The sequence below is a fragment of the Nilaparvata lugens genome, chromosome 11, assembly GCF_014356525.2.
Source record: "Nilaparvata lugens isolate BPH chromosome 11, ASM1435652v1, whole genome shotgun sequence".
NCBI lineage: Eukaryota > Metazoa > Arthropoda > Insecta > Hemiptera > Delphacidae > Nilaparvata > Nilaparvata lugens.
Window position 1 is genome coordinate 2750605 of NC_052514.1, and position 25245 is coordinate 2775849.

General features: G+C 33.6%; 1 protein-coding gene across 1 annotated transcript; it reads left to right on the plus strand.

Moving 5' to 3' along the window:
- On the plus strand, positions 1 to 8392 carry LOC111054574 (putative phospholipase B-like 2). The gene is made up of 4 exons (XM_022341624.2): positions 1 to 807; positions 2009 to 2129; positions 4970 to 5200; positions 6734 to 8392. The coding sequence occupies exons 1-4, from the start codon at positions 346 to 348 to the stop codon at positions 7567 to 7569; spliced, it is 1650 nt and encodes a 549-aa protein (XP_022197316.1). The 5' UTR covers positions 1 to 345; the 3' UTR covers positions 7570 to 8392.
- Positions 8393 to 25245: the final 16853 nt, after the last annotated feature.

The window sequence follows — 25245 nt, forward strand, 5'->3', positions numbered from 1 at the left end:
AGACCTGTTCGAACAATCGCTAGTGGTTTTAATGTGTTATTGAACTCTGATCTCAGCGGTTATTGATAAATCAGTTCAGTAGTTTTTCAACTTCTCTATCGAGAGTTTGTGTTAGATAGTCTTCAGTAGGTTTTGAAAACCTCTATCGAAAGCTAGTGTTAGATAGACCTGGTCCACAAAACTTTGATTTTGTTCTAAATTGATTTTCCTTGTTTTCAGTTTCTTTTTTTTCCTTCTTTCTCTCATCAAATTGAACCCTATAAACTTATTCTTTCTCTTCTCAACTCGGAGTCTAAGTGCTAGAACTATCAACAAGTGTGTTTGCGATATATTTACGTTTCAGAAATGCTTCTTAAATTTATTTCGTTGACTTTTTGCATGGTGCAAGCCAGCGCTCACCGTCCCAACACATTTTATTTCACCCAAAAATCTGCCCAGAAAACTGTGAGCGTTATAGAGGGTGTCGCGAAAAGCACGGACTCTTGGACAGCCAGAGGTTACTTCGATAACAAAGTGAACCGAACCGGCTTCGGGTATTTGGAAATTGAGACTAATATAAAATTCGACAGCGTGTCTCAGGCCTACCATGCGGGGTATTTAGAAGGTTTTCTAACAGCTGATTTGATCTACAGTCGGTGGTATAATATGGTGAGGGATTGGTGCAAGGATGACAGGCAAAATTGTGATAAAATCAACAAGTTTATCGAGAAAAACTCGATTTGGATAACTGAGAAATTTGAGAAAAATGGTAACGAGACGTACTGGTATCAGCTTAAGCTGTTTTATGTTCAGCTGTATGGGATGGTGGTGAGTAGAGAAATACATTCTTTCATTTTCCAATCCAATTTGAGAGATAATTGAACGAGGGTTAGCGAAGTTCTCACTTTTGACTTACTAGAGCCCGAAGTCATTTTCTGTCTGTTTGTATGTTCCACAAGAACTTTAGAAAGAATTGATCAATCAGCTTCAAATTTAGAACACAAATTCTTGGAATCATTTTACAGGTCAAGTTCATTGGACAACAAAATTGACTTACTTCTTCGTCCTTTTTCAGGGTATAAAAATAACATTGAAAGTGCATAGGAAAAAAATTGTTTTTATTCATTATTTTTCAGTCAGCTGGAATTATTTGCATGCTATTTCTGTGACTTCTCCATTCATTTGAAGAAGCTGATGCTATTATTTGGCAGTTGTCACACAGACAGTTTTTTTAACTCACTACTGTAATATCATACTAACTTGTGAAATGTATATTCCGATGTTTTCATAACAATTCTCACCAACTCTGTGTAATTACAAGTTGCGGATCTCAGAGATCAATAAAACCGTTCATGAGCGAATTCGTCAAACCTGGGGGTCACTAGTGATATTATGCCTATATTATGAATATAATTGAGTTGAGAAAATTAAGAAAAATATGCAAAAATTGGACGAAATCTCACTATTTCTATGCAAGCTTATATATGACCGGATATCTTCAAATTTACAACTCTTCGTATATATTTTGTCAAAAAATATCTAGAGCCAACTAAACTTGGAGATTCAATAAGTCCTATTTTTAGAACTTATAAATAAGCAGAAAAACATGCTTTAAGGATGATGTATAGAGATTTAATCTATTCACAGAATATAATAATGGTTCCATTTGAAATTAATAAAATAATAAATTAAGAATACATAGTTATACCTATACATAGGTATAATTTGTATTCTTGATTTATTTTTTTGTTAATTTCAAAGTGTACCTACTATAATTCTATGTTATAAATAAAAGAAAGTAGCCCTGCATTCATACATTTTAAGAAGACATTTTATCATATTATAGAATTATCACAATGTTTAACATTCTTATTGCAAATTTCCACATTTCTTATATTTTTTCACATTTATTATAACATTACCAAGTTTCCAGTTTCTCGATCATTACAATGAATTTTTCTGAATAAATATTCAGAGAAATTCATTCAATAATTAATTCTTGAATACTGAATATTCAATTATTTTGTAGGAAGGCTACAACTCAAATACTAAACATGACAAATTGGGTTTAGCTGATATCATGTGGTTGAATCTTTTGACTGAAGTTGGAGATATTCAGATTATCAACAATCTCAACTCTACTATTCCAGGTAATATAAACTATCTTACTGACCCCGGTAGCACAGAAGTCTGTTAACTTTCAATTCCGATTAAATGCCACCAGAACCAATCAGAGAAACCCTCTTCTAAGTAAAACCTTCTGTGGAATTTAATCATGATTAAAATCTAAAAGGCTTTTTGCAACCAAGCCTGACTTTTCTTGAATACTTTGTCTTCCCAGAATCCCAAAGGTTTCAGTCAGTCGGTAGAAAACTACTCAAATTTCCAATCATTCATTCATGTAGTTTTAAAATGGACACGTCAAGTCCTTGGTCCCGGCTGCCTAAAATCAGTCTTCAGGTCATGTGAGTTGTGAGTTACATGGAAATTGATTTATTCAATTCCACAATCACAATATCAAATCAATGATTGGGAGAGAATCAGCGGGATAAATTAATACAAAACTCTTTTTACTTTCCTTGCCCTATTACCATAGGTAAGGAAAGTATTGCTTTCCAAAAAAAAATCTGGTGTGGCGCTCACACAACTTTCCTTGCCGTTATGAAAGTTGATCACCTGACGCTAGTGTTCACGCGCAACTAAAGCCTACTAATAAACAAAGATCTGAGCCAGCTGGAGCTGGTGACAGGACAATAACGCTAGAGACTGCTATCTCTTCATAGTGAATCAATAATAGAATCAACAATTGCCAACAGTTTGCAATTGGATAATCACATTTTTCTGGAATTTCGAGCTTATTTTCAATTTTAGGTGGAAATGTTACTGAACATTAATTGTAGAGATTTCCATGCTCAATCTTTTCCACTCGAAATTTTTTGTTTAAATTGCAAACTGTTGGCAACTGTTGATTCTATTAAATGATTCACTATGAAGAGATAGCAAACCTCGTATGTCTCCAGCGTTATTGTCCTGTCACCAGCTGGCTCAGATCTTTGTTTATAAGTAGACTTGAGATGCGCGTGCACACTAGCGTCAGGTGATCAATTATCATAACGGCAAGGAGAGGTGTGAGTGCGCCACACCAGATTTTCTTAATTTGGGAGAGGAATAGCACAAGGTTACCTTAGTTTTTCTCTCCCAATCATTTTGATGATGTAGTTATATGAATACTTGTATGGATCAATAAAGAATCAATATGCTTCTTATCAAAAGGCTTCTTTAAACATAATTTTTTGGCAAGGAGAGGTGTGAGTGCGCCACACCAGATTTTTCTCCTTGATTTTGATGGAAATAATCCAATGTGGTTATACTGTAATTAATATTAAATTGATCAGGTGCGACTTCAAACTCTGAAACCAGACCTCAACTATACCCAGGTCTTTGAAATATAATTATTATATTATAATAATTACATAAGTGCTTTTATTCAATGAAAATATCAAGTGGTACTACAGAAATTAATGGATATTATGATTTTATTCAACTAATAAATCAATTGATAACACCAATGATTGAAAACACGAATGAATATAGTGGGTTCCACGTTATAATGGCAGTTGAGGAAGATGGGAAAAACGTTGCCGATCCTCTGTCTTGTCAATGCCTTCTATAGCTGATACAGGTTTATTGATGTAATATTAACGGTTCAATCTCGTTCAAAATAATCAATTATATTTTATTTAGCAAGAAATTATATTTTTCAATAATGTCATAATGAAGATAAAATATTTTTAAATTAATTATTCATTTCACATTGTTAAAAGACGATCTGGCAACAGATCAAAGCGAGAATGAGATAGCGCTATCTGCTTTGTTGAATGATAGACAAGTATAGAAATGCCATTGCCAATCAAACACTGTCTTTATTACTTGAACCTCACTATAATTATAGAGTACAGTGGATAGAGACTATATGCTTGAGAAAAATGTTTCTCTGACAATTTTTCATAAAAAATGAGAAATCATCTTAGTGCAGAGTGGGGCTCTGTTTAGTTTCCAGAACATTACAGAAATATAGAATTTAGATTACTGTGTTATTAGAGAGACATGCACTCAATTTATTGAACAAAAACTTGATAATAGAGATAAACTCAGTTCAGTTTGATAATAGAATTGTTTTCTTCAAGGTCTATAGAAGCCTTTTCATAGTACTTGGTTTTTTTCTTCTTTTTCCCGTTCTATGTCCTGCCCATCTCTGTTCATTGTTTGGTGGAAAAATGAATCAATTTCACTCTTATCAATTGACTTCCTATATTTTCCGTTCCTTTTATATCCAATATGTGTATATTTTTTTTGTGAAAGAAATGTGAAATATTTCTTCTATGATTGGTTTTAAAAAAATTAAATTTGAAAATTTACTACCTATGTGGAAGTAATAATTAAGGACTGAACATTTTGTGAAGTGAACAGCTATAGTGAGGTCCACGTTATAATGGCAGTGTTTGATTAGCAATGGTATAGCTATCCTTGTCTATCATTTAACAGAGCGGATAGCGCTATCAGTTTCTCGCTTTGCTCTGTTGCCAGATCATCTTTCAACAATATAGAATTAATAATTAATTAACAAAATATTTCATCTCAATTATGAAATTATTGGAAAATATAATTTCTTGCTCAATTAATTTATTTGATTATTCTAAACGAGAATGAACAGTTAATATTACATCAATAAACCTGTATCAGCTACCGTCCATAGAAGGCATTGATAAGGCAGGGGTTTGGCAACGTTGTCCTCCTATCTTTATCCACTGCCATTATAACGTGGATCTCACTACACAAGACTTAAACCTATTCTGGACTATGTGTAACCTTATCAAAATTTGGGAGAGGAATAGCACAAGGTTACCTCATTTTTTCTCTCACCATCATTTTGATGATGTAGATCTACTTATTGTATGAATCAATAAAGAATGAATAAAATCATTTCCAGACTCAGACCACTGTTCAGCACTGATCAAGATCATGCCAGATTGGAGCGATATCTACTTTGGTCACGTGACGTGGGGCGAGTACGCAGAAATGCTGCGCATCCTGAAGAAGTACGTGTTTCGCTACCGTACATCACCACAGGACTCAACTTTAATGCCTGGCTATGAGATGTCCATGTCATCCTATCCGGGTGCTATTATTTCCATAGACGATTTCTATCTCATCTCCTCAGGTTTGTTCATGATAATTATAATCGAAATTGATTAGTTTATTATTCATTATATTTATTTATAGGCCTACATCGATTTGTACAAAATCACCAATAAATCATCCTATACTATTAAACTAGCAATTTCTGTTTACATGTTTATATGTTTAGATGTTTATATGTTTGTATCATACCGAATCTCGAAAACGGCTCTAATGATTCTCACGAAATTCAGAAGTAGGTTTATAATATAAAAGTTCGATTGCAAAAGGTCTCATTCCTGTGAAAGCTCGCTGAAGGACATTGAAAGGATAATTTATTATTCAATTTTCGTGAGTGAGAGAATTCATGTGTGTGGGACTGTGTCAAAATTATGACTCAGCTGTTGAACTTTTGTAATCATCCAATCAGGTACTTAGTGCCCTGTTATTTTTAATACTGATCAATTCCAGTAGAACCATCTTTTTGGAATGCTCTTCTCTGATTTGGTTCACGTGAAATTATTCAGGATTAAAATTTTACCGGCTTTTGTGCAACCGGGCCTTTGTGAGGGAAATTTTTGCATTCCTCTGGTAATTAATCTCAATTCACTGTGATTAGATAGAAAATTTCTGTATGAACTAAGCATATTATTATAATGAATTTTTCATCCTTTTGTACACCAGAGCGAAGCTCGGTCCCCGATATTTGAATTATATGGCAAGAGGCAAACGGGAGAGCCCACTAATATTCCTCTCTCTAAAATATAGGATTATATTATATAGGTTCAAGATAAAGTCAAATATTATAACAGATGCACAGGAATAACTAGAATCACTGCTACCTATATACTATAGATACTATAGAAGGCATTGGAGATGGAGAAGTGGCGAGAATTAATTATTAATGATCAGTTTATTATTGGTGATGATTGTGATGTATTTATTCCTACTTTCTACAGATGGAAATGAATATTGGAGCTTGCATTTATTCAAATGCTAGATGAATAACTATTACACGAAAATCCCAATTGAATGCTGTAAATCACCCCAAAGACTTCTGCTACTGCAAATATTGACAACAAGGTAAACATAGCTATAGTGAGGTCCACGTTATAATGGCAGTGGAGAAAGATGGGACAAAAACGTTACCGATCCTCTGTCTTGCCAATGCCTTCTATGGACGGTAGCTGATACAGGTTTATTGATGTAATATTATGCCTTCTATGAACGGTAGCTGATACAGGTTTATTGATGTAACTGTTCGTTTCCGTTTAAAATAATCAATTATATTTTATCAAGCAAGAAATTATATTTTTTAATAATTTCATAATGAATTTTCATAATTAAGATAAAATATTTTGTTGATTAATTATCAACTCTATATTGTTGAAAAATGATCTGGCAACAGAGCAAAGCAAGAAAGAGATAGCGCTATCCGCTTTGTTGAATGATAGACAAGGATAGCAATACCATTGCTAAGCAAACCCTGTCATTTCAACATGGACCTCACTATATCATTATAGATCTTCGTAATAATATTATATTGTGGAATAAATGATTGATTTCAATATTTCAGGTTTGGCCGTCATGGAAACCACTAACCATGTATACAACCATTCAATCTATGCAGGCATCAAACCGGAAAATATAGTCTGGGAGGAATTCCGCGGTATGATTGCCAACCGGTTGGCAAAAGACGGCAAAACCTGGCACGGAATTTTCGCCAGATACAACAGTGGGACCTACAACAACCAGTGGATGGTTTTCGACTACAACAAATTCAAAAAAGGAAAACCGTTAGAAAGTGGCGCGCTCTGGGTAAGCGAGCAAATGCCTCTCTTCTTCAAAAACCAAGATGTTACAAACGTGTTGGTCGAAAAAGGGTATTGGGGTAGTTTCAATATCCCCTATTTCCCCGAGGTTTACGAGATGAGTGGGTATAAAACCATGTATGAGACCCAGGGTACTTGGTATTCCCACTCTGACGCACCCCGTGCTAAAATATTCGCTAGAGACCAGGGAAACGTTCACGATATGGACACTTTCATGGAACTGATGAGATCCAACGATTTCACCAAGGATCCTTTTGCAGTTTGCAACTGTACACCTCCCTACAGTGCGGCAGGAGCTATATCTTCCCGAAAGGACCTGAATCCTGCCACAGGATCAGGTGTCCAGGAGCGCAAAAGTTCAGGAGCGACAGATGCAAAGTTGACTAACAGTCAGCTGTTCAAGGATTTGAAGTTTGTTGCGGTCTCGGGACCAAGCACGGGCACCGATGCGATGTTGCCAGTTTTCAAGTGGAGCGAAAGTCCGTTTCTGAATCGGACGCATATGTCGTTGCCTGATGAGTTCAACTTCCATCCTGTCACTTATAAGTGGCTGTATGAACAGGGTAATGCTATTGCATAGGATATAAAATCGTGGCTGTGTGAATAGGTTAATACGATCTAATAAAGAGATAAATTCATGGTATCCAATTCTTTATTGTCAAAATTTAACAACGTAACAAATCGAAGGTTAATAAATCAAACACTTATCACGAAAAAATAAAATAAACTACCCAGAACTAAAAAAACTAAAAATTGTTTCAGGCACCACTAGCAAAAGAAAAGTCTTTGACCGCTGATGGAAGTCGCAAAAAATCAGATTCAAAATGAATACTAAAAATAACACAATACAAAATTAAGTTGATGACAAGAAGAAACTATTTCATATCACTGCAAAAAAATCAAGAAACAAAAGAGTGATAACAAATTTTGAGAGAGAAAAAGCAAGATTTTCCAATAGGAAAAACTAAAACAAAACAGAGATCAAATGAAAAATATGATTACCATTCAGGTCTCAGGAATTACAAAAAATAAAATACAGATTGCTTTGAAGAATATATAAATATAAGCTACCATATATTACCACCATTCAGGTCCCAGGGAAAATGAATACTTTTCCTTAATCCAAGCCTCTATTCCCTAAAAATCTACTCTTTGATGAATATCAAATGGAATTATATTAATAAATCTAGAGCTCATGAACATCAATAACTGTCTTCTCAACATGCTCAACTTAGAATCTTGAACAATATACCTTAGCAAACTGTCTGGTCTTAAGTTGTGAAATTTTCTATCAATCCTACAGAATTTATCTTTATTTTTTAACTATATGTTTGAAGAGTCCATTGAAATAGATTTGTCTTACTGTCAAAACTTTGAAATCAACAAATACAGATTTACTTGGATACAGCCTGGATTTATTTAATATTGTTTTTATTATGAATAAATCACTACGGTAATGTGGATTTCATAGGCCCCACCCCAAACGATTATACCATACTGAATTAACGATTGTACAAAAGCAAAATATATCATTTTAAGGTACTCTAGATTTAGGATTTTATTCATTCTATAGAATTTATAGGAAATGTATTCAAGTTTTTTACAAATAAAGCTTGAATTATTTCTATAAAATCGTGGAGTATGGACGGGATGATAATAATTATTATTTAATAGGAATTGTGACAGTGTGAACAGGTTGATACGATCTTATAAGAAATAAAATTGTAGGGTATAGACAGGGAGATAATTATGATTCAATAGGGAATGGAACTGTGACAGTGTAAAAAGGATAATAGTATTCAATAGAGAATAAAATGAAGAAAGGTTGGTGGTTGTATAAGTGGGCTGAACACATTGAACGTGATAAAAAAATAAAATAAGACATTAAATGAGAAATAAAAAGTTGTGCTGTATCAAAATCAACAGGGCTCAATAATAAAGAAAAGATAGCATGAGAATATATTCCATAGTATAAGGCGTTTCTGTTCCAAATTCCACTGTTAACTCAAGCCAGAGAAAACTTATACTAAGATTGTTTTATTCTATGCCTAAGCCAATGGTCCTAGTAGTTGTTTTTGTTGAAGCTATGTAATCCTTGGAAACCAGGCCTGGTTGTCCATCATACTGTACCGTTCACCAAAGTTGGTAACAAAAAGTTTATTTTTCCGTCCTTATAGATTCTATTAGATTGGACATAACTTATCATACAAATGTGTGCATATATGTGTTTGACAAGCTCCGTTTAATCTAATATAATTTATAAGGACGGAGAAATAAATATTTTGTTAATAACTTTGGTGTAGAGGCAGCTTTATACACTCTCACCCCAACAAAACTGTAATAGACAGTGGTCGATAGTAGTCGGCTTAAGTTAACAAAAAATCGGTTTCTAATTTGGAACATAGACGTCCACGGGATATCTTCTTATACTATCTTTTCTTTATGGCTCCATTCAATAGGGAATACAGAATAAAATTAGGTTCTAAGAGCTGGATGATAGAATTTCAAGATAAATCAAATTTAGAAACTGCCGGTGCTGAATGAATAAATTGATAATGGAAAACTCAATTGAAAAAAGTTCAGTGATTGTATGAGCAGGGTAATAAATAGTAGTCAATATTAATACTCCTTTGAGATAATTATACCATATATATATATATATATATATATATATATATATATATATATATATATATTTTTTTTTTTTTCCCACAGATACCTTGAAAAGTGACCATTTCTGCACTGATTGCAGGCTGCAAAGAATCACTTTTCCGCACTAGTGCGCAAAGTGAGTACTTTGCGTACTCCAGATTTGCAGCATGACAACGCAAAATAGTTAGTAGGTTATATGGAGCACCAGTGCAGGAAAATCAAAATTAAGTTGGTAACACTCATAGTGAGGCCCACGTTATAATAGCAGTGGAGAACAGCATTGCCTTGCCATTATGTGCCTTGATTATAGTCATTTCAATGCTTACATAACATAATCCCCCTTCGAGCAGTCAGATAAATTTCCAATTGAATTACTAATCATTATAATTCAATTATTATTATTCAATTTTAAATAAATTAAGGTTTTTATTAATAATAAAATTACACAGAGAAACATTTGATGGATCTCAGGGAATTTTACCCATAATTACCCATGTTTCATATTCAATGGTAACTGTAGGAAAAATTTAATGTGAAATACGTGCGCAAAGTTCGTTTGCTGCACTTGAGAAACCATTCCGCCCTCGCCTACGGCTCGGTCGTAAACGTTTCTTTCGGTGCGCAAACTGTCATTTTGCGCACTAGTTGCACAAATAACTTATTTCACTCGTCAAACTGAGTAATTAATAAAATTGAACTGTTTCAGTGAAGTTCGAACTGTGAGTTAAAGTTTGTATTCTAGTAATTTTCCAAAACATGTTTATGCTTCTCAATAATTAAATATAATTATGTTATATTATGTTATCGAATTATCCTTCGTTTATAAAAAAATAATTTCCAATGTATAAAATCAAGGAGCGTCTCAAAGTTGATCTTGATGATATCTTAAATTTCTAAAATAAAATGTATTGTGAAGAGAGATCTATACCATAATAAAGTAAAGAACTGGCTTATACACGTATGGGATAGGAAAACTATGTTTGACGTAGCCTATCATCACGTCTCAACAGCTGGACTGATTAACTTAAAATTTTGCATATAGATTCTTAATATTAACCGAGGATGGTTATAGGCCTATTTTCAATTCTTCAAGATTTCATAACGTCAAGTTTTCAGTTTCTCAAGTTTCAAAATAGCCCCTTGCGGAGCACGGGTTTCCTGCTAGTCTCTAATAAAGATGGAGTTTGTAGAATGCTAATAGTTAAGTTAATATGTGTAACTTCCGAGCAACTACCGTAGCTCATAATCAATAATCTATCATTTATTCTGTTTCTACTTTCTAGTTATGCAGATGATGACGCTGTAAACACCTTACGTGTAGAAATAAAAATCTAAAATCTAAGTAGGTACCATTTTTTTAAATTGTTTACTTAGGACATGCTTCGGTCATGATGCCATTATCATTAGTAATGTCGTAAGTAAACAATTTTCATGTAGTGGGAATATTTTCAATTTTTTTAATGTTTTTAAAAAATTTCCATTCGTAGTTATTTAAAGCAATTTACTACATCGAGGCAAAATGCAAGTTGCATTTTTGTGTAGCAACAGCAATTAGTTGCATCAATTTGTGCATCGATTAACTGCATCTCTATCCAAGAAACTTATTTCATTAGATTGATTATCAAATTATTCACTTACAAGGCTCTTATACGAGATGCAAGGCTTGTCAATAATAATTCTACAACCAACTTTAGAGTAATTCGGGAGAAAATTGATTTTACATGTTGGGCTTATTATCACAAAGTAGGTTTAGTAGACCTCCCGCGTCTAAAGTAATGCAGGCTATAATCTAAGTTTGGATGGCTTGTGGATGCATGCTCTGAATTTATTATGCAGTTTTCATGTTGTAGAGGATAATCGAATTGATTCAATACTTTTTATTCAAACTCAAATATCTTGATAGACTTGGGCCCGGCTGCACTAAAGTCGGTTGAATTTTAACCGTGATTAATTCCACAAGAACCAATCAGAGAAGGGATTTTAAAAAAGACGGCTTCTCTGATTGGTTCTCCTGGAATTAATAACGGTTAAAATTAACCGACTTCTGTGCATCCGGCACTTTTTCTGTCTTGAAGATGATTGGTCTATGAAAAATTCAAATCCAACGTTTTAGATTTGTGATTTAAAACATTTAAAACGATATATTATGGAGGGGTGACAATTTTTTGTTGATCTATGACGATATTGTTATTTTCCCTCACACTTGAAATGGGATGCTACTTCGCTAGGATAAGGAAGGAGTGAGGAAAAGGAGGAGAAGGAGGAGAAGGAGGAGAAGGAGGAGAAGGAGGAGAAGGAGGAGAAGGAGGAGAAGGAGGAGAAGGAGGAGAAGGAGGAGAAGGAGGAGAAGGAGGAGAAGGAGGAGAAGGAGGAGAAGGAGGAGAAGGAGGAGAAGGAGGAGAAGGAGGAGAAGGAGGAGAAGGAGGAGAAGGAGGAGAAGGAGGAGAAGGAGGAGAAGGAGGAGAAGGAGGACGATGAGAAGAGAGAGGAGGAACAGAAGAGGAGGAGATAATGTCACAAAGCACATTCAAAAATTAACGTCTATCTGAACACAATAGTAATTGCAGCCTCTAAAATGCACCTCTATATTTATGCTAAACGACAATTTAGTTTCCTGTATGCTCCCCATTGTAAGCCACAACATTATTCTAGTTAGTAATTACATTATAATACCATCCACAGACCTCAATCATTTGAAAAGATCGCATCTTTTTAATTATGATCCTTACAATCCTTCTAACTAGAGACAACGCGACAGATCTGACTTCTTTCCACGGTACCAGAGTTTATTAGTTTCTTCAATCCGATTTCTTTTTCTTATCTTGTTTATTGTGATTGTATAATGTTGAGGTTTGGGCGAACATACATGTATATGTATTTATGTAGATAGTTACATGTATATTGTCAAAGATGTGTGTGTGTGTGTATATATATATGGTGTATAGTGGTATATGAAGGTAAGATTTTATGGGAGACAAAGAACTGGAAGACTAACATCTCAATAGAGACAGCAAAACGCCCACATGATCCTGTATGACTCATCCTGAATCTTTCAGTATTTCCGTTCCACATGTATATTTATTCTATGTTGCATTTCAATGATATTATAGTGTCATTGCTTTCTCGATTTGTAAAAGCTATAAGATTATTATTCAAGCGAATGGATTCGAATTATGGAGTGAATGAATCAATCTTATTTTATATAGATCTTGCATAAATAAATCTCCCGTCTTTCGGAGGAGACAATAAGTCGTCGATCCAGATTAACTAAAAAGTAGTCGTCATTTCTCATCATCATCCCTCTCACTCATTACCCACGCACAAGCCTATGAGCTTATGTGGGCATCACCCCCAGTATTATTATTATTATTATTGTTGTTGTTTCCTCCAATAAATTTCCTCCCAAAAGTGAATGGAGAGAAAACTCAAAACTGTTTTTCAAACTGTATAAAAAACACTAAAAATAAGATACAAACTCTAGCTTGTAAACGCTAAAATAACATGAAGTTTTCTGAATCTCTCTTCTGGAATTTGTGTTAACATGTAAAGCTATTATCGTATTAAAACTTCTACAAGATTGTACAGTGTTCAGTTATGTGGAAACAAAACGGTTTGAACTTTCAAGTGTGTAGGTTCTGTGTAAATTTATACGATTTGTTTTTCTTACCTGTATTTTGGAACTGATTTTGTTGTCTCTATATAGCAGCAACAAACTTCCTTAGCCTGAATGTACTGAACAATACAAAAAACGTTCACCTCTGTAATATAACACAACATTATTTCTTACCCCTTTGGGATATTAACAATCTCCAAACGACTATGGTGCGGTCCATGTTATAATGGCAGTGGAGAAAGATAGGAGAGCAACGTTGCCGATCCTCTGTCTTGTCAATGCCTTCTATGGACGGTTGCTGATACAGGTTTATTGTTGTATGATATTATTAACGGTTCATACTCGTTTAAAATAATCAGTTGTATTCTATTAAGTAAAAAATTATACTTTTCAATAATTTCATAATGAATTTTCATAATAATAAAGATGAAATATCTTGTTAATTAATTATCAATGCTACATTGTTAAAAGACGATCTGGCAACAGAGCAAAGCGAGAAAGAGATAGCGCTATCCGCTTTGTTGAATGATAGACAAGGATAGCAAAGGCTACCATTGCTAATCAAGCATTGCCATTATAACGTGGACCTCACTGTAGATGCTCCTCAATGTAAAACTGTATAACTGTATGTAGGCCTATAGTGAGGTAATCAATTCACAGTATTTCAGATGATCCTATCCCAAACATTTATTATATTATAGATTATGTGTAAATCGTATAGCCTAAGTAAGCAGTTTACTCTATACAGTTTAGACTATTTAGAAGTAGACAACTGAGTAGGTATGTAGCCTACCCCCAAGTATACCTTATTACATTCATCTCTATTTGATAATTTAGTACGAGTCCTTTCAATCCTTAATTTATTGTACATTGATTTTTTTTAAATTTTATCCTTTATTGATTCATACAATAAGTTAAAAATGATAGGAAGAGGAGAAATAAGGTAACCTTGTGCTATTACTCTACCAAATTTAGATAAGGTTACACATAGTCCGAAATAGGTTGAGTCTTGTAGTTGTTTACTTCACAAAAGTCCTTAATCAATTTTCAAAAAGTAGATCTTTGAATTCAGATACTTCATCTAACATAATAGAATGTTTATACATTTTCCACAAATATATAGGAAATATGCTTTATATGGATGATAATATCGCATTCACATTGAAATGAATATATATGCATTAATTATTATTTAACGAAAATCCAAATAAATGCTGTAAATCACCCCGAAGACTTCTGCTACTGTAGACATTGACAGCTAGACGGAAATTCCATGGAATCTAGCTGTTAACCCTGTTGTCAATGTCTGCAGTAGCAGAAGTCTTCGGGGTGATTTACAGCATTTATTTGGATTTTCGTTAAATAATAATTATATATTTATTAGCATTTGAATAAATGCATTCTCTATTTAATTCCATCTATATATGGATTACATAGCAATGATATATCGTCAATATGTCTTGTAGAAGGATACAAAATTCTCCTTATATCTGTTCATTAATTTATCTGATTAAAACATCACAATATTGAGATGGAAAAATAGTATTGTTTACTATTGTAATATTCTGCTCTGGAATAATAAATTGAATTTGATTTGATAAAATATACTAGAATCCACTAATACTAAGGTAGATTTATGAATGGGCCCTCATTTACTACACACACCCAATTGGAGTGGGCGAATGTCAGCTTGAAATTTATGAATGAACCAGCCTACGTCACACTACCTTCAATGTATGAATGAAGTTGTAAAGTGGGCCAACTTGCTGGCTGAGTAGAAGAAGATGATAGAGAAGAAACGGAGGAGAAGGAGGAGAAGGAGGAGAAGGAGGAGGAGGAGGAGGAGGAGAAGAAGGAGGAGAATGAAGTTGTAAAGTGGGTCAATTTGCTGGCTAAGTAGAAGAAGATGATAGAGAGGAAATGGAGAAGAAGGAGGAGAAGGAGAAGGAGGAGGAGATGGAGGAGAAGGAGGAGAAGGAGTAGAAGGAGTAGAAGGAGCAGAGTGATGAGTAAAAGGAAAAAATATAGAAGAAAAAGATGATGGATAAGGAGAGGAACAAGAGGATAAGTGAGAGGACAATAATGGATGGAAGGAGGTGGAGAAGAGGAGGAAGAAGAAAAAGAAGAAGAAGAAGAAGAAGAGAGAAGAATAAGTTGAAGGTGTAAGTATGTTGTGCAACTAGGGAGACAAATTTGACACTGTTTCCGGTGTGTGGATCTTACATAGACTGTGTGGGATTTAAATAATTTTCTCATTCCTTCACCTCTTTTCTCTTCCTCCTCTTCTTCTTCTTCTTCTTCCTTTTTTCTATTTTCTCACTTCTAGTTCTTCAACATGTTTTAAAATCATAAATCTGATCATAATATCATTCTGACCAAAAGTAATGATAATAATAAATATCCTGAATATATCAGATGATGTATAAAATTCGAAGCAGTCTCTACATGGACATCAATATATAAAGAATACACACTGCTTTTCAATCAATAAATGAGTTATCAAGTTACTATTAGACGAGCAATTTCTGTTCATATGTTTAGATGTTTATATATCTGTATGTGACCGGATCTCGAAAACGGCTACAACGATTCTCACGAAATTTGGAACAAAGTAGGTTTATGATATGAAAATTTGATTGCACTAGGTCTCAAACCTGGGATAACTCGCTGAAGAACATTAAAAGGATAAATACATCCTTGGAAAAACAGCTTGAAATTTTGTCGTCTGTCGATACCGTAATGGAAGAGAGTGAACGAGTGCATGTGTGGGATCATTCAGCTGATCTCACGAGAAGAAAAATTCAGCAAAACTTATTTTTGTTTATCTCTAATTTTTAGAAAACATGCTTACTTCAGAAAGTCCAAAAAAGTAACTAGATGCTGTTAGTGTAGAATAGTGCTTAGTATATTAACAAATATTGTAACAAACATAGTATAATATAATTCTAAATCGAATTCATGGTATATCTATTTATAATTGATGATGTGTTTGTTTTTTGAAGTGTGAATGAATTGTTATTTTGATGTGTGATAGTAGCTTGACCTAGATTTTGATTTGGAGTGTAGTATAAATTTGATAAGGGACAGTTTTGGGCAGAAGCCTGTAGTGCCTCCTCATATGGGCCTAACTGTAAAAATAATTGTACGACAGCTGAGAAAATGAATGAATAAATATAAACTATGAATATTCAATCTTTCGAGTCAAAATTTCTGTTTATGCCAGAGGTTTCACCACTCGGAGAAGAAGAAGAAAAGGAAGAAGAAGTAGAGAAGAAGGAGAGGAAGTAGGAGAAGAAGAAGAAGAGAAAGGAGAAGGAGAAAAAGAAGAAGACATGAGAGGAACAACAAGAAGGTGACAGGAGAAGGAGAAGAACAAGAAGAGAAAGAAGGAGAAAAAGAAGAAGAAGAAGAAGAAGAAGAGAAGAAGAAGAAGAAGAAGAAGAAGAAAAAGAAGAAGAAGACAGGAGAAAAGGAAGAAGAAGTAGAGAAGAAGGAGAGGAAGTAGGAGAAGATCAAGAAGAGCAAGAAGGAGAAAAAGAAGAAGAAGAAGAGAAGAAGAAGAAGAAGAAGAAGAAGAAGAAGAAGAAGGAGAGGAAGAAGAAGAAGAAGAAGAAGAAAAAGACAGGAGAAAAAGAAGAAGAAGAACAACAAGGAGAAGAAATGAATAGAGAAGCATCGTAACTACATACTAGATGTAGTTACCTATGGTTTAGTGTTTGTTATCCATGATAACATACACACATGAGAACTTTGTACAGCAATTTCAAGTGTATTGTCGTGCACTATTGAAATGGTTATAGCATAGAATAACTAATCTATTCTCTATAGTTGCTGCCCATGGTTATAGTTTCAAAATGCAGGCTTGGATAATAAAGGAGGCTAACAATGACTTATTTGCTGTGCTTTGCAAGCGCGGACTTACGCCATTCAAAGTAGGTACTTTAAACTTTAGACTTCAACTTATTCAATGTGCTTACTAAAGTGAGGACCACGTTATAATGGCAATATTTGACTTACATTGATATTGCTATCCTTGTGTATCATTCAACAAAGCAGATAGCTCTATCCTTTCCTAGCTCTGCAACGTTGCCAGATCGTTCTCCAACAATGTAGAAATAATATCAACAAAATATTCAACCTTAATTACTATAATGCCATTGAGAAATATAATTCCTCGACGATTAAAATATAAAATTGATTATTTGAAACATAAATGAACAGTTAATATGACATCAGATATACCGGTGTCAACTATCCTCTATAGAAGGCAGTGGCAAGGCAGAGAATCGGCAACGTTGTTCTCCCATCTTTCTCCACTGCCATTATAACGTGGACCTCACTATAGTAGATTGGACCCTATTGTTAAGTTTGCGCTTTAAAGGTCGGGGAGATGTAAAGGGCTTCACCATTAAGTTGAGACTTGATGACTTTCAAGGCTCCACCTAGAAAAGGTCATGTTTCATAGGTTGGACTACATTCTATGGGATAAAACGTGAGGGTCTTATATAATATAATTATGTTAACATTCGAGATAAATTGTATACAGTATAATGGTGTATGGGAAATGAAAACATTGAAAATACTAACTTCAAATCAAAGAAATATATGATATGAATTATTATGTAATACGAGCAGGTAACTCAAGCTAAGCCAGGGTCCAATTACAAACTTGATCTACTGAAATCTTGAACACTTTGAATACGCCTACAACCATCCTTGGTCGATAAATTAAGAATCTATATTGAAAATTTCAAGTTGATCAGTCCAGTAGTTCAAACGGGATGATTCCTGAATTTCCTAACCCGTACAAGTATAAGCCAATTCTTTCCTTTATTATAATTATTGTAGATTACAAAATAAAGTATTTGAATAGGGTCAACTGAATGTTTAATTAATATGGAAAATTACTATAGTAAGGTCCACGTTATAATGGCAGTGTTTGATTAGCATGGTATCGCTATCCTTGTCTATCATTCAACAAAGCGGATAGAGCTCTATCTTTCTCGCTTTGCTCTGTTGCCTGATATCTTATGATGTCTGATGTCTTATAACAATGTAGAATTAATGATGAATTAACAGAATATTTTATCTCAATTATGAAAATTCATCATGAAATTATTTAAAAATATAATTGATTTTTTTAAACTAGAATGGACAGTTAATATTACATTAACAAACCTGTATCAGCTACAGCTACTGTATATAGAAGGCATTGACAAGACAGAGGTTCGGCAACGTTTGTTCTGCTATCTTTCTCCACTGTCATTATAACGTGAACCTTACTATAGTATCGTACCCTTTTTTTATTGTATTTTTTCATTAGGGCTACTCCTCAATAGAAATAAAAAAATAAAAATTCAAGTTCCCTTTTTAGTATCCCTCTTCATATTTTTCATAATATGAACACATCCAGTCTTTAGCATATAAGCCGTTTTTAAGTGACAAAATGAATTCATAAACTAGGGCACACATATAAATCAACTCCTCGAAAAAATTATAATTGAAGACCCTGCTTCAAAGTGTAATGCCTGAAAACTGATTAATACCCTTGCAGTGTGTACTTAGTGTAGCGGCTAATTGAAGATCTCTTACCGATAAAATACAGAGCCGATGCAATTGCGTGCTTAATTGAAGTACTTAGATCAACTGAACTTCGCCGGTGGTGGAATCTGATCCACGTCAAGTCGACCAGATAAATTCTAACGGCTGTCAGAGGCTTTCATTAACTGCAGCGATTGTATTTTGATAGCTTCTAAATCTGTAAAACTGTTCTAGTGAAATTCACTACAAAATGTCAGCATCAGGTGAATGGGCAGAAGCGTAGGAAATGCTGCAAGTCTTACAAAACTTGTCTTGGCAAATAGAAGCATCGATCAATCAACTGCCGCCATTAATTATCATAAAAAGTCACGTCATAATACTCATAAAATCATAAAACTCGTCATTAAATGATCCAGTTTCCATGTCAAGGCATGCAACTGCCTCAAATTCATCCAGCATTTCTCATTCACAACATCAATGCTGACAACATTCAACCCATGCTGACAGCTTGACATGAATCTCGTTATAGTGAGGTCCACGTTATAATGGCAGTGGAAAATATAGGAAAACAACGTTGCCGATCCTCAGTCTTCTATAGCCGGTAGCTGATACAGGTTTATTGATGTAGTATTGACTGTTTATTCTCGTTTTAAATAATCAATTATTATACTTTTCAATAATTCCACAATGAATTCTCATAATTGAGATGAGATATGTAATTAATTAGTTGTTAATTCTACATTGTTAAAAGACGATCTGGCAACAGAGCAAAGTGAGAAAGAGATAGCACCATCCGCTTTGTAGAATGATAGACAAGGATAGCAATACCATTGCTAATCAAACTCTGCCATCATAACGTAGATCTCACCATACATGATTCCATTAATCTGAGCAAGTAAAAAATTGAATTTTCCGATACAAATACATAATAATTTGTGGACCAGACTTGGAATAAAATTGATATCAGTTAGCTCATTATCACTGATCACTGTTTTTAGAGAACTGTAAGTGCAGTAGAGTTGAATGCTCCAAATTGATTCAGTTGAATGCTTTTGAATGCATTTGAATGCTATACAGTACTAATAATGCAGTTTGCAAGTAAATGCAGGCTGTTATGCTGGTTTTTAATTGTCCATTTGATTTTATGTACAGTATTATTGTGAATATATGCTGATTTCGTTGAATTGAATTATTGGTTTTGATCTTTCGAGTCTACAGTGTGGTCCACGTTATAATGACAGTGGGGGAAAAATTCGATAACAGCGTTGCCGATTTTCTGCCTTCTGAAGAGGAAAGCTAATACCGGTGCTGATGTAATATTGTTCCCGGGCTGACAAATAATTTTTGTATAGTAGCGCTCATCGAATTTCCATCTAACTGTTTACCATGTTGTCAATATTTGCAGTAGCAGAAGTCTTCGGGGTGAATTACAGCATTCAATTTGGATATCCATTTGATAATAATTATTAATATTAACTGTTAATTTTTGTTAAAAGTTATCAACTAATAGGTCTATATTCTATTCGTCGAGAAAATATGTTTTTTAATGATTCAATAATAAAGTTTCATGATTGAGTTTAAATATTTGATAGTTATATTCATGCATTGTTAGAAAACAATCTGGCAACGATGCGAAGGTAGAGAATAGCGCTATCTGCTCTGTAGAATGATAGACAAGGATAGCAATACCATTGCTAATCAAACACTGCCATTATAACGTGAACCTCACTATTGTCAGAAAGTATGAAGCTTTAAAAAGGTAGAGACACTGTATTGCTATCCTTGTCTATCATTCAACAAAGCGGATAGCGCTATCTCTCTCTGGCTTTGCTCTGTTGCCAAATCGTCTTTTAACAATGTAGAATTAATGATCAATATTAACAAAATATCCCATCTTAATTATGAAATAATTGAAAAAAATATTTTCTTGCTCGATAAAATATGATGGATTATTTTAAATGAGGATGAACAGTTCATATTACATCAATAACCTGTAACAGCTTACGTCTATAGAAGGCATTGACAAGACAGAGTATCGGCAACGACGTTCTCCTATCTTTCTCCTCTGGGCTTCACTGAAGGTGCACTAGAAGAAGACAGACGAACAAGAACAAAAAGAAGAAGTAAATAATAGAGTGAATAAGAAGAAAAGAGTAAACCAAAGAAAAAAATGAAGATGAACAAAAACAGTGTCAAGTGTATTGTAGACCCTGCTTGTGTGAACACAGGAGAAATAATATTAGATAAGTGTCATCATTTTATTCGTGCCTAAAGTCACGCGTTCAAACAAGTCAACGCCACTTGTGTCTGCCACATGTTGGATAAATATGAATGTAGGCATATAACTGTAGCATCTATCTATATCTGTACTTATGTCACATCTATTTACTGTCTATAACTATATTTATAGCCTTTGTCTATATATTTATAGGCTACTACTTGATACTTGCAGTGCTTGTGGGTGGTAGACAACATTTTTTAGTGTCTTCTTCTCCTTTTCTTCCTCTCCTCCTTCTTCCTTTTCTTCTTCTTCTTCTTCTTCTTCTTCTTCTTTCTTCTTCTTCTTCTTCTTCTTCTTCTCCTCTACCTTCTTCTCAACCTCCTTACTCTTTTTTCACTCATCATTTTGTTTATTCTCCTCATTCTCCCTTTTTTCCTAATTCTACACCACCTTCTCATTCTTTTCTACCCCCTACTTTACCCTTTTTCCCTTTTCCTCCCTCTCACCACCGTTTCTCCTTTCCATCTCTCCCCTACTAGTTTTTCTGTTCATTTTTCTCTCCTTTTTTTCTTATTTGGCCACTTCCACACTTTTGTTATCTTTAGTCAACTCTACTTATAGTATTAGTCTATATATTTGTTAACTCTTATTACTCTATCTAATAACAGTATATTATTAGTCTATATTTGTATGTATATAAATACAAAACATTTAAATCAATTCCAGCTCTATTGATATTGATTTATTTGCAGTAATATACTTGAGAATAGCTTATTCCATTTATTTTTCAAAGATTATCATTATACCACTCTTCAATCTAAAAACTTGAATTCATTATTCTTCATTGATTCATACAATAAGTAAGTACATTATCAAAATGATAGGGAGAGAAAAAAATAAGGTAACCTTGTACTATTCCTCTCCCAGATTTAGATAAGGTTACACATAGTCCGAAAAAGGTTAATACAGCATAATAAATCTATATTCTACAACACATCACCCGGGTCGCACAAAAGCCAGTTAAATTTTAACCATGATTGAATGCCACACGAACCAATCAGAGGAGCCTTTCTCCTCAAAAAAGATCAGTTCTCGTTGTCTGTAATCATGATTAAAATCCAACATGCTTTTGTGCAACCGGGCTTATCTACAAAGCAACTTGACAAAATTGAACTGACAAAGTTAAACTGTAGATTAAACTTTGATTGAAACTAAACTGTAGATAAAACTTTAATCGAATGCAAACCGTAGATTAAACTTTAATTGATACTAAACCATAGATTAAACTTTGACCGAATCTAAACCGTAGATTGAACTTTAATCAAGACTGAACCGTAGATTAAATTTTAATCAAATCCAAACCGTAGATTAAACTTTAATCGAAACTTCCATCTACAATGCACCGCGACTCAACCTCTAACTGACAAATATGTAAACCGTAGATTAAACGTCAACTGACACTCTAATCTCCGATCAATCTCTTGTCAGGCGTTAATTCTATCGGCTGAAATATGTGGGCCTAGAATGATAGACTCTTGTAATGAAGTAGATCTACATGCCACTCATGATGAATTATCTGGATGAATCGATTCATCAAATTCATTTTCAACCGCGAAATCTGGCGTGGGATATAAGCGTGAAAGTGATAATATACTCTCCATATAGTCACACCCATATTACAAGACACAGCACTCGACATTATAACTATGTATGTAAGGTATGTAGAGTATGTAATTAAATGTACACTATACCTATGTTTTTGATCTTATGAGCATGTGAAATATTAATAGAGAACTGTATCTAATGCCAGATATCTGAGCCATTTTTATTTGCTTCTTCTTCTTCTTCTTCTTCTTCTTTCTTCTTCTTCTTTCTTCTTCTTCTTCTTGTTCGCGGTGGTGTCATGGCGTTTATTAATGAACGCGTTGAGCCAATTAAAATGTTAATGAAGCATGCTGAATATAGAAAGCTGGTTATTAAAGCAGATGGATATGGTCGGATAATGGATTATCATTTTATGTTGGTTGAAACTGGGAGCTATAGAGCCACGTGTACTTTTTAATAAAATATCAATTAGATTATCGTTTTTGAGGTTTGAATAGTTTTTTTCAGTCAGCTAAAAATCATCTTATGCCATATTGTATTCTGGGCTTCTTTTAGTTTGGTACCTACAGCATTTCATAGTATAATTTTAGAATGGAATAGAATATAATAATTTTAGAATAGAAACATGGCATTCTATGGAAATAATTTTAGTAATTAATAAGACATTATGAAATTGAAACAAGATATTTATTTATTTATCTCATTTCCAACGGCTACACCAATTTATCACTCAAGTACAATGATGTGAGAGAATGAAAATAACAAGACAGCAATAAATATAAAAAATGTAATATACATGCAGAAAAATCTAAGATATTGTTTGTATATCCTATGGAATCGTCTATATATTTTTTTTCTATTGATTTATTACAGCAAACAATACAATAGTCGGAGAAGAAAAAACAGGCTATTGCCCAAAACTTTTCATATTCTAAATATTTTACTATTACTATTAAATATTTATTTAATGGGGAAATACCACAGTATATTTCTTCCACTTTCTAGTATGAATTAATAATAATAGTTGAATATCAACTGAGAACTGATAAGATCGATTCATCATGAATTTTCGTTCATTATTACTTTCATTGCAGTATATGGTTACGCTGAGGAGAATATAAGTGGATATTTCTGAAATAATTTTAATAAATTTCTATTTTTCACTCAATTTTCAATGACTGAAAGTCCAACTCCGAGAAAGAGATGACAATGGCGGAAAATCCTAACTCCGCCTAAAGAATTTTTTCATTTTCATTTTTATTGACTGTCAAATTTTCTGCTCTATATTCAAAAGAATTGAAAATTTGAATATATTTATTCTTCTCACAGATTCATACATAAAAATACTCCAGAATCAAGTGCCCAGAGGAGGAAATTGAAAGAAAACTAGAGATTAATCTAGACTTATGACTATAGTGAGATCCCAGTGTTTGATTAGCAATGGTATTGCTATCCTTGTCTATCATTCAGCAAAGCGGATAGCACTATCTCTTTCTCGCTTTGTTCTGTTCCCAGATCGTCTTTTAAAACAAAGTAGAACGAATAATTAATCAACAAAATATTTCATCTTAATTATGAAGATTATTGAAAGATATAATTTCTTGCTTGATAAAAATAATATGATTGATCATTTCAAAGGAGAATGAACAGTTAGTCTAATATTAAATCAATAAACCTGTATCAGTCACCGTCTTTAGAAGGCATTGACAAGATATAGGATCGGCAACGTTGTCTTCCTATCTTTCTTCACCCTCCATTATTACGTGGACCTCACTATTTATTTATTCATTCATTCATTTATTCATTTATTTATTAGATAGAGCAAACAATACAATAGTCGGAAAAGAAAAAACAGGCTATTGCCCAAAACTTCTTCAATTTCCTGATTTTGTAACAAATCGTCCAAATATTATGTAGGTTATGTTCACTTCAATTTCAACACCAAATCTTCAATCTGAAACTATGAATTTAGAATAAAACAAAGAATTTCAAATTTAGATAGATTGATAATAAAACTTCCGTTAAAACAAAAAGCAAACTTCAAATATTCACAGAATATAGAATAGAATCACTTAAATTTTGAGCTCAAAAACATCACTTTCACCATAGCTACAACAGCTGAATATTTTTGAACTATAGTTGCTATCCTCGTCTATCATTCGACAAAGCACATTAATTTATTCTTTTCTAGCTCCACAACGTTACCAGGTCGTCTTCCAATAATGTAGAAATAATTTTAATTAACTAACAAGATATTCAATCTGAATATGACAAAGATTCATTATCTTTACAATGAAAAAATTATTTTCTTGTCAAATGTCTTGTATTGGTTTACTATACAAAGATGTACAGTTGATATCACATCAGATATACCTGCATCAGCAATATCCTCCACAGAAGGCAGTGGTAAGGCAGTGAATCGGCAACGCTTATCTCCTATCCTTTCTCCACTGCTATTAAAACAAGGACCATATCCTGAAACTACAAACTTCATGTTATACTATCAGGCAACCCATGCTCCGCAAAGGTCTATTTTAAAACTTGAGGTAATGAAATCTTCAATAATTGAAGAAAGGCCTATAACATTCCTTGGTTGATTGAGAAATTATATGCAAAATTTCAAG